At 35.2% G+C, this 11,458-nt stretch overlaps 1 protein-coding gene across 1 annotated transcript; it reads left to right on the top strand.

The window, feature by feature from the left end:
• Positions 1–327: 327 nt before the first annotated feature.
• On the top strand, positions 328–6,893 carry LOC113238423 (SWI/SNF-related matrix-associated actin-dependent regulator of chromatin subfamily A containing DEAD/H box 1 homolog; the record flags this gene model as incomplete). Its single annotated transcript, XM_026475253.1, has 6 exons — positions 328–512; positions 1,402–1,595; positions 3,915–4,186; positions 4,812–4,949; positions 5,432–5,665; positions 6,666–6,893. Coding segments are annotated over 6 exons (1,251 nt in total), but the record flags the coding sequence as incomplete, so codon positions are not given.
• Between the last annotated feature and the right edge of the window lie 4,565 nt (positions 6,894–11,458).

The following is an 11,458-nucleotide window of genomic DNA, read 5'->3' as shown; positions in this document are numbered from 1 at the left end:
CGTCGGTCACTTCATCGCTTAACATCAGGCGAGACTGTGGCCAAGCGTGTGTCTATTATTTAAAAATAATATATCAATACGTAAGTACTGCATTGAGAATACAGCGACGAACACTTCATTCTTTTCAAATTACACTTATAACCAGTAAAACTGAAGTAATACTGTGACAACTCTTCGCTCCGAGAGCAGTGTAGGCATAGATTGGAGTTGCGCTCCTTGTCTTATTATATTATTCTATTAGATAACTCTATAATTGGTAGTGTCTAGGATTCTGAGTGCTTCATCATACCACTAATGCAAACATCGTAATACGCTTTATCCTCACAGGTGGAGAAATTCAATACTAACAAGATGCTAAGTACTGACCTGCTAAACGCGACGCAGGAGTTGTTAGCAACGCGAAACAATATTCAACGACTGATGAAGAAATGCGTGGGACTAGCACAGCAGTTGGAATCTGCGGTGGCCGCTGGCGCGGGCCGATTGCTGCAGCCCACTTTGCTAGACGCTAAGTGAGTTTTCCGAGTTAATCCCTAGTATCTAATGTATGCACGGCTGTTGACGTAGTGTAGCCATACTTCATACTGTGTTTGTATGAATTAAATAGGGTTCAGTGTCTGTTTAATGATCTTCGGATCACGTTAGACCAGATCATAACATTTGGACAGTAATAAACAGAGTACCAAAGCAACGAAATTCACTCCAAGGCGTAGGCATATGAAACATCGATTATATAACCAGAAATAGAGACCTGGCAAATGGGCCTTATATCATTTTTAAATATCAACTCTCGTTTGCGCTGAAATTACAAATTAGAAAGCTGAAATAGTACAGCGCCAACAACTGACCTGTGTGTACGTCTCCGTATATTCCAAAAATATTCTCTAGTTAGTGTAATAAAGATAATATCTCTAACAATGGGGGCTGTTCCATTAGGTGGTGTGGGAAAAACAGCAAAACATCTAATTACAAAACAAACTGGATCACATTTCATCGGTAATTAAATATGTAATATTTCAATTTTCATTCATTATTGCAAAGCTCAGGTTAAACTGGTCGATTTGAAGTGAAACAATTGACGACACCCGTCGTGTTTTCAATTCGGGCTGGCCAATCGGGTGCAGTTGTCACCGTAATGATTTGGCAGAATAGTTTTTATACAAACTAAATGACATTACGTCTCTATTTCTGGTTATATACTCGATGGTATGAAGTTACCGCAAGAGAAAAGTAGATATTTTTTAAATTTCATTTCTTTAAACATTATTTTCTCGGTTTAAGTTATTGCCACAAGCACCCTTTCAACTAACGGCGGCAGTAAACCCCCTGAACAGTTTTTGTACGAGATAACGAGAACATAACAAAATCTAACCTTTTCAAATCTGTATATTTCTTTTACAGTCTAAAACTGGCTCCATACCAGCTAGTGGGCCTCAACTGGCTGGCAGTGCTACATAAGCAGGCTGTCTCAGGCATACTGGCAGACGAGATGGGATTGGGCAAGACGGTGCAAGTTATCGCCTTCCTTGCTCATCTTAAGGAGACTGGACAGGCAAAGGGCACACATCTCATTGTTGTCCCTGCTTCTACACTGGGTGAGTTAATTCATCATCGTGATTTTGTCGTTTCTAACTGAATTTTATAAGAATAATTAAAGAAAAATATATCTTATAATTGTAACGCAAAATAGTTGTTTATTTAACTGCCTCCGTGGATGAACAATTACCATGCTAGACTGCCACATAAAGTGTGTATGTCCATGGCACCCGCGATACAGGGTTTCCCTAGTGTGCAGGTTTGAGTATGTGCATTATTATATTCTTTGTTCTATGAATGAATCTCATGTTCTATGTTGTGATGTATAGGATTCCAATTATCAACATACGTGAGTAAAGAGTTGCATTCTATATAAATAACTGCCTCCGTAGCCGAACGATTACCGTGATGGGCTGTCAAACAGAGGTCGGGGGTTCGATTCTCGGGCCGGGAGAAATATTTGTATGGCCTACATTTATTTCTCTCGTGAGTTTGGCAGTGACACCCACGATACAGGGTCACCTGCCCAAAAAAAAAATACAAATCAAGTTGTGCATCCATTCATCTAAGCAAATAAATAGAAAGATACAATATTGATTTAAAGTAAAAACGAAGATTTTTGTGTCTTTACACATTTATACCCTAAGTAGGCATGATGTTGTAGCGGAATGACACTCGCGTGGAAATAAACACTTTATTTATAAACAGTTCTACAGCATACATAGTGTTTTCTTTTAAATGAGACAGTACTCTGAGATTGACATCTTCAGCATTTCGGAACGCCATTTGCGAAAGGTTTGGACGATGTTGTCGTGGTTGTTGCTGATATTATTATTATCAACATATAACAATGTTATCTATTCAATCATAACTGATGTAAAATTTATCTTAAATTAATATTAAGTATTTGTATGTATGTATTAAGATAAATAGTTAGGAGATAATAGTTAGATTTTTATTGTTCACTAGATGTTAACATTTATTAATTTAGTACCAACTTTGTATACATGTCTGTGGACTATTGTCTGAACTGCCCATGTAAACTTACATACTGTAAAATTATTGACTTTAGTCTGTATTGTATACTTGCATAAATAAATAAGTATGGGGAATGGGACAGTAAAGGCCCATTTAGATGGAGAGAGTTTATCGCATTATTTGTATGAAAAATACGTTTTATGAAATTTGACCAACTTCTGCGGTCCCGACTTTTTCGTCACATGAAAGAAAAATGAAACGAACAAGACAATGAAATGATCCTTGCATAAAACTAAGTCGATCAGCACTAAAAAAAATTAGATCATTTTTATGGACAACTCACGCATGACCAATAAATTGACTATGTCAAAAGTGTTTTCACAAAAAAAAAAAACTTAATGGTTCCTAAGACAGTTTCCTCGTATATTTTATGGTTTCGGATTTGTCAATGCTGTCCCATTAAAAAAATACTGTATACCTAATTAAATTGATCGCACGCGTGTGTCACCGACTTTTAAATACGAAGTCAGTGGAAATAATAAAATATTGCTTGATTCCCACTTACATTTAGTAGCAGTAGAGCTCCTTGTGAAAGAGTTCGTCCAGGGAAGTAATGGCTACCATACCTATTTCGGCCGCCAAGCAGTAATGTTCGCGTTATTACGTTCCGGTTATGAAGGGTAAGGTGAAGTTATAAGCACATGGGACTTGTCAACCTACGTCTGAGGGTGACGGGCGCAGTGACAGTGCCCTTCGTATCTTTACGATTCAAAGCTCTGAGAGAAACTGTTATGAACATGCGTGTAGCTTACTACCAGGCGCAGGACTTATTCGTCCCGTTTTATTAAAAAAAAACATTCCTGAGATAAACTACACTAGAAATTAAACAATAACGTATTAAGAGGGAGCATGCCAAAAGTGTTTTGACGTTGGCTCCGCCCAAATTTGTGAAACAAATATATGCCTGAAGTTCGCGTGACACGCGACAGGAGATGTTGAATTTTGCGTATTAAAGTACCAAATTAGTTTTAGCGGAATAACTCTAAAACTAAAGGGATTAAAAAAAAATCCGTAGTGACAGTTGTCGATCATGCATAAATATAATTAATTATTTAATTTTTGTCCTAATAACCTGGAGCATTTCGAGGATAAATCGAAAAAATGTGAAAATTAGAGGTCATTTCGTGATTTTTATCTATAGAGGAAACTTTATTGTTTTATGTTTCTGATTAATGTCTATGCTTGAATATATCGTGTAGTTACTCATACAATATTTTATTTTTAACTTTAAAGTGGATATACCGCTCTAAAATCAAATTGAAGATTAGGAATTTTTCCTCTGCTCCTTCTTAATTCAACTTAGGTTCACTAATATTGATACTAAAAATCCAAAATTACAGACAATTGGAGTGGTGAACTGCAACGCTGGTGCCCAGCTCTTCGTGTAAGCAAATATTACGGCCACCCCGAGGAGAGACGATTATTACGTATCGAATACGCTCGCAATCTAGACAAATATGATATTGTACTGACTACTTATACGATGGTCAGCAGTTTACCAGAGGAACGGAAAATGTTCCGAATAACACCGATGCATTACGTTATCTACGACGAAGCTCATATGTTGAAGAATATGTCTACCCAGAGATATGATAATTTGTTGAAAATTAAGGTAATAACATGAATTCAAAGTTTTTTTTTATTATTATTAGCAACCCCTGAGGATACCTCGTAGAGAAGCCAAACACGTGTCGGGTATATTTTTGGTGGTAGTATCTGTGACTGTAGTTGCGCTTGTGTTATTTATTTTATTAATTTTATGCAGAAGGAGGGTGGCGAAATGAAATGCATGAAAAAAAAAAAATTAAAGCTATTTCACATGATCCCCACTCGATTGGCGGAGTAGCAAATTAATTAACTTCCACTTTTATTAAACTGCATTATTGTAGCCAATCAGTTTTGCAATATGGACGCTTCATGGGCATTAAGTATGACCATTTTGAAAATATTTTTTGTAAATTGCTTCATGTCTGGATGATGGGTGGTATCCCCAGAACTTTCATTACTCTGAAACCAATCTTTTTTTTTATTCAATTTCTAAATGATTTTACAAAACGCGACTCTTTATCGCTAGACAAAAACTTAATTAACCACCTAGCCATGGGCTTAACAATCTCGACAATCAAATTAACTTATAATTCACTAATTCTAGAATATATGTTTACACTTAAATAAGTGCTATAAATATTATACTACAAACCATGACTGTCTCATTATTTTTGTAATTTTGTTTTCAGTCAAAGCACCGTCTTCTGCTGACAGGCACGCCGCTCCAAAACAACTTGTTAGAACTGATGTCGTTATTATGTTTCGTTATGCCGCACATGTTCTCCGGCAAGACTGATGACCTCAAAAGCCTTTTCCAAAAGAATGCTGTGAGTATTCGATATATAGTACATTATTGCAGAGGCCGGGAAATAAGGGATTGCTGGACGAGTATGAGTTACAAGGACGAGCGCCAGGGAGGCCTTATTTTAATAACAATCAAGCAATCCACGTTCCCGCCGAGGCGTATATAGTGATTTTCTCAAACAATGTGAGAAAATAATAAAAGACTAAAGAGAGTAAAATGTATAATAGAAAAAGTGAAAAAATTTTAATTAAGGACAGGGGAACACTGGGCAATTGGCTGTATGAGTTTTTCTAGATTTAAAAATTTAGAGAAATCGACAGTAATGGATTTACATAATTGCTTTGCAGGCCTTGGCCGAGAAGAAATTCGAGCGAGAAGATGAACTTTCCGTGTTCGGTTTTTTGAAAGCACCTAATGCAAATTTTTCCGAGCATGTTTGAGAAAATAACTTTATAAAAGGGGTCAATTATCTTAGGGAGTTTACCAACGTAATTGTATTTTCAGAAATACAAAGGCACAAAGAAAACGGACACCGACGACGACGTCCCACCATTCGAACAGAGCCAAATCACACAGGCCAAACGCATCATGAAGCCATTCGTGCTACGGCGGTTGAAACGCGACGTGCTACAGGACCTGCCTAAGAAAACAAATCACACCGAATCGTGTAGTATGTCTGATAGACAGGAGAAGTTGTATAAGGAATTGTGTGCTGGTTTTGCAGCTAAGGATGGCACGGTAGGGGTTATTTATATAGACTATTATCAGCACTCCGCATATCAATCGTTTAGAGCTGACGCTTGCTAACATGTGGTCCCACCCCAATTTTTTCTATTTTAATCTGTTACGTAAAATCTACATAGCAATCTCATTATTAGGATGGACGTGGATGATAGAGTAAAATATGTTGGTTTATAGAGACATTTTTATTATTCGGTCTCCAAAATATAAGTAATAAAATAATTTAAATTAAAATAAAACGTAAACTTAATTGCTAACCAAGCAATATGCATGCATGTTGCAGTTAGTCTATAAATATATAGTCTGTCTTTTTTTAAGATGGAGTAAAATGACGTTTGCAGGGTTACCAGTTTTCATAAAATTTTAAATAGTTATGTACTTGTTGTCGATAGTTTTATCGATAGATTGTGAAAGAAGATAAAATTTTGCCAAAAATGACTGCATTGTAAATGTTACGACGCTCTAGTGATTACTAATTGCGTTATTGCCTTCTTTATTCTTATTTTGACTGTTGACCTACTAGTATCGAGATCAATATTTTTTCACATACATTTTAACAAGAACGAGTGGTTATGATTATGTATGTGGAATTCAAATGAAAAACTTAAAATATGTCTCCACTTTATGTTAATGAACATAGTTCTAAATACGGGGTATGTATGTGTGAACTTACAAAAATTTACAATTCAAATGAACTTGGACTCAGTTATATGATGAATAATGAATCGAGGATGATTCAAATGATACAAGTTCGGCTATTTATTTCATAAGGGTGACCAATGTTTAGTCGATAGAATATTTATCGACTGCAATCACTAGCTGCTCGCAAGCGGGCAACACTTTTGCACAATGAACTGTCATTTTACTCCGTCTTATATACTCTACTACAGTAATCAGTTCAAAATTTGAGAACAATTTTATTTCCAATGAATAGCAATCGAGAAAACGTAATATTTTCATATTAAACATTTTTGATAAATTTATCAATTAATTCCAGATCCACGCAACAATGGAGCAAAGCGGCATGTCAATGATGATGGACATGCGTAAACTAGCCAACCACCCCCTTTTACTTCGATATTACTATCAAGAAGACTCTCTTCGAAAGATCGCTGGACGCCTAGCCAGAGATCCCGGCTACAAGGAGAAGAACGAACAGTATTTGTATGAGGATCTGCTGTTTATGTCCGACTTTCAAATACATCAGCTTACTTTGCAGTATCCCGTAAGTTGTTATTACTTGAATTGGAGAGAATTATTACCACACACAGATGCTTTAGTAAGTTACTTCTTTGTGGTTTTATATGTAGGCTTCACACAGCGATGGCTAATTTACAAAGAAAATATTACGTAGGATCCTACAGCATGCTGAGGCTAATGTGTGCTGTCACTGTCACAAACTCTTAATATGCCTGACCGCTTCGTTGTTTATTTTTCTTTTGGCATTGGTTAGGTTTATAATCAACACCAGCAATTAATACTACGCAATCTCGAATGCTAAATTATTTAGTTACTTTAAATTAAATTCAAAATAAAGAAAATAATGGAAAAAGTAATATTCATTTCTCATAATCTATGGCGAATAAATCGCAGTAAAAAATATTAATATACGTTTGAAAATAACAAAATTAACGAGTTGCAATTTTTAGTTAGCATTGTGTTAATATCTAGTGTCGAAATGTAGAATGCAACATTATAATGTTTCATAGATAAGTATGTTGCTGTTATTCCAAAGTAACTAAAGCACTTGTGTAACGGAAATCGGAAACTACGATACCACAAAGACCCAGACTGGAGACAGTATAGAAAAGTTAGTTTTATACATTGACCCGGCCGGGGATCGAACCCGGGACCACAGAGATAGCGACACCATGAAAACCAGTGTGCAAGCCAATCGACCATAGAGGTCGTCAAACATAACAATCTTTTATGTTTGTTATAACATTTTATTTGTGGAGATAACTAAACTGTCATTATTATTATTAATTGATGAATCCATTTTTTTTAAAGATCTGCACTATTTTATTCTATATTATTATAACCATCCACATCGGTATATACTGTATTATTACTAGCTTTTAGCGGCAGTAGAGCTCCTTGTGAAAGAGTTCGTCCAGGGAAGTACTGCCACGTTATCTATTTCTGCCGCCAAGCAGTGATGTTAGCATTACTGCGTTCCGGTTTAGGAGGTTTAGGACTTGTCAACTTATGTCTCAGGGTGGCAGTGCCCCTCAGATCTTTGCGATTTAAAGCTCTGAGTGGCACTGCAACAGTTATAAGACAGGCGTGTAGCTTACCATCAGGAGCACGACTTCTTCGTCCCGTCACTTGATATTATATACTATATTTCGTTGCTGTGGTACTGTAAACATAGGGAATTACTTAGTTTTACACTAGGTAATTGGTCTAGCACATTATTATTTCTTATTTTTATTACTCTCTCCCCCTCGTCTCGGCAGAACAATTACTGTCAAATACATTGACTTACAATTATATGGACGTCGGGTCCGCGCTAAAAAGTGTCCGCACTTGTAAGACGCTAAAATCGTATACAGAGCGCGACACTCCGCTTTAGTCTTCATTTGTTCTACTGACAGCGCGATACTGCGATGACATTACAATTTAAATTTCGAATAGGTTGACTTGGGACATTTTTTTCGTGGTTTTTGTATTAGACCCGTCGTCCATTTATTTGTAAGTCAATGGTCAAATAAGAAATACTCATCCGTCAACTTCTTCCAAGGGATTCTGTTTGAACCCTTGTCAAATTATACAAAAATGTTATGTGACATCATTGACCTACCAATAAATGGACGTCGGGTTCGCGCTAAAAAGTGTTTACACCTGTAGGGCGTTAAAATCGCATACAGAGCGGCAATCGCGCAATAGTCTTCGTTTTTAAACGTAGTGACATGTAAAGGAATATGAAAAAGCTAAAACGTTGAATTTAAATTGTAATGTCATCGCAGTACTGTTTAATTTTGCTTGCTTCGCTGTCAGTCGAACAAACGAAGACTAAAGCGTGAATGACGCTCTGTATACGATTTTAACGCCCTATAAGTTCGGACACTTTTTAGCGCGGACCCGACGTCCATATTTAAATTATATTATATTAAACAATATAATTATAAACAATTGTAAGTCGATGAGTACAAATAATAATTTGTAAAAATTACTGCAGTAAAGTATGAAAACAGGATTTTGTATCATATTTTCAATAAACAAATATATTGTGTTATCATAGTTGTCATTTAAAAGTGTTATTTTGTACAGATTTATAATATTTAATTTATATATAACTGAATCGTAAATATAAATTTATATTACATAATATAAAAGCACACGAAATAATGAAATAGCTAACTGCCCTTTTTCTACTCATTACATGCGCAAAAGGTGAAAAGAGACCCATTACGTCAGTTTCAAGAAGCTTATATAAACTTCTTGGTCATTTTCAAGTGTTCGAACCACAAGCGATTGAAATATTTAGAACAAAGAAACAGTAGAGTTGCTTTGATTTTAATCCTATTTTTAAAATGATTTTTTTATTAAACGTTAGTAATAACTAATAAAATATTGTTGTAGTCGTTTTACTGCATGGGATTACCTATCAGAAGTCAGAAAATAACATTAGAACGAATTTTCATAATGTGTTTTTACTAAGATTACAAAACAAAAGCTAATTTTGTCTATGTAAAACGCATCAAAATTACTCGAAAGCGTAACAGTTTTGTTATAAATCTGAATTACGGATATTTGAGATTACGTTTAGTTACAATATCGGTACATTTCTTATAGTACATGCTTATTTTCACATTTGTAGTAATAATTGTATGTATGTATCTGCCCAACTCTTTATTACACCTTTAAGTGAATTTGTACAAAATTCGACATAATAATATATATAAAAAAATTAATCAATATTTACGAGAACGGCTATTCCATTACTCTTGTGTTCAAGTAATTTTCAGTCGAAGCTAAATATGGTGCATTTTGTTAAGTTTCCAGTAAAAGCTGAATATGGTGTTTTTGGGCCCTTAAATTGTTGTAAGCAAATTTAGGGAGTACTGCAATGACGTTGCAATTTAAATTAAATGTTTTAGTTTTTTATATTTCGTTACATGTCACTAGGTTTGTATAGGTTAACCTCGCACATTTTTTTCGTGGTTTTTGTATTAGACCCGATGTTCATTTGTTGGTAGGTCAATGTGTGACATGCTAAATCGGCGATAGTTAACGTAGTACTTTTGATATAATAATAATATAAAAATAACTTTACTATAAATTGCATGACAATTAGAATAACGTTATGATATGGGGTTTAGATTATGCGGTTATGGCAATTTACAATCTGGGCCCCAGAGTATCTTTGAGAGATAAGTTTAAGAAAATTAACGTTCCTACACTAGCCTCACAGTACATTTATGAAAATGTAATTTATGTTAAGAGGAATAGTAATTTCTTTATGAAAAGAGTGACAGACATAACATTAATACGAGGCATAAAAATGAACTAGCTGTTCTTGATGGTCGTCTTTACGTAGTCACAAATTCATTTAAGGGGTATGTATACGCTTCTATAACAAGACTCCGGTTGATATACAAAATTTGCCTTTCACGAGGTTATAGTGAAAGAAAAACTTTACGCTAAGGGTTATTATACAACTTCTGCGTACTTGGATGACAGAAATCCGTAGTAGTGACCCGTTTAGTTCATGGAGGTAGTCTCGATCTCTGATGTTTCAAAACAAAAAATATATATTGTAAATGTTGAATGTGTACAAATGTTATTTACAAAGAGCAACCCCTAAAGTTTCTTGCTCATTCTTCTCAGGGAAATCTGCCTTACCAATGAGCGATAGAGTTTAACCAATGTGACGATTTCAAATGTAATAATGCTTACCTATGAAATAAAGATTATTTTGAATTTGAATTTTATAGGACTGGCATGTTCTATAGAACAAAAGTTCTAAAAGTAAATGAATATTAAGAAAAAAGAAATACTCATCGAGTATACAGGCTGTATATTTGAAAGTGGGACATACTTATAGAGTGCGTTATATTCCTGATTCTGAACCCAAAGAAATAATAAACTAATGGACTTAAGTCCATTTAAACTTTACATTTTTTTTATCGACTACTACTTGTGAACAACATTAGTTATCGAAATCTATGCACATCACTATTATTGCTCCGACACAACGGCGAGCGGGGTTAGGGGCGCGGGCGCATCTGCGAAATTGTTGTTTGGAGAGACAGTGCACGCGCGACCTTAGCCTAGCGAAGACACGTAAATTACATGTACTTCCGCTCGCCCGATGGCTGAACAGTGTCGAAGGTGGTGCATGAGAGGAGTTATCTCAGCATTTTATACTGTGAGACAAAATGTGTTTATGTTGAACAATTTATAACAAAATTTACTACGACATGCTAGACTATGTGGAAAACGGTGGACATTTTGAACACCAGCTCCGTATCGCGTAAATAATTAATCATTGTAAATAATTTGATTTCACATTTTTAACTACGCCAAAATCTTATTAAATTATAACTAGTTACTAAATCATAAACTTACCTTTTTTTGTACGTAAAACATTTCGACGATAGTTCAGAAGTAAAAAATAATTAGCATTAGCTAAAACGTAATCATTTCGATAACAGCTTTTTTCATCATAACATAAATATGCGTAGGTGAGTAACTTAGTTTTTATTTTCTAGAGAAATGAGGTGCTTTGTCGGTTCCAAGTAGGAAGGGAGATGTGAAATCATTGGTATTGTTGCTGTCTCACTC

This window comes from Hyposmocoma kahamanoa, unplaced genomic scaffold (genome assembly GCF_003589595.1).
Source record: "Hyposmocoma kahamanoa isolate Upper Pololo Valley unplaced genomic scaffold, ASM358959v1 95664, whole genome shotgun sequence".
Classification (NCBI taxonomy): domain Eukaryota; kingdom Metazoa; phylum Arthropoda; class Insecta; order Lepidoptera; family Cosmopterigidae; genus Hyposmocoma; species Hyposmocoma kahamanoa.
The sequence above is the reverse complement of the archived record's forward strand: the minus strand, read 5'-3'. Positions and strand labels throughout refer to the sequence as shown.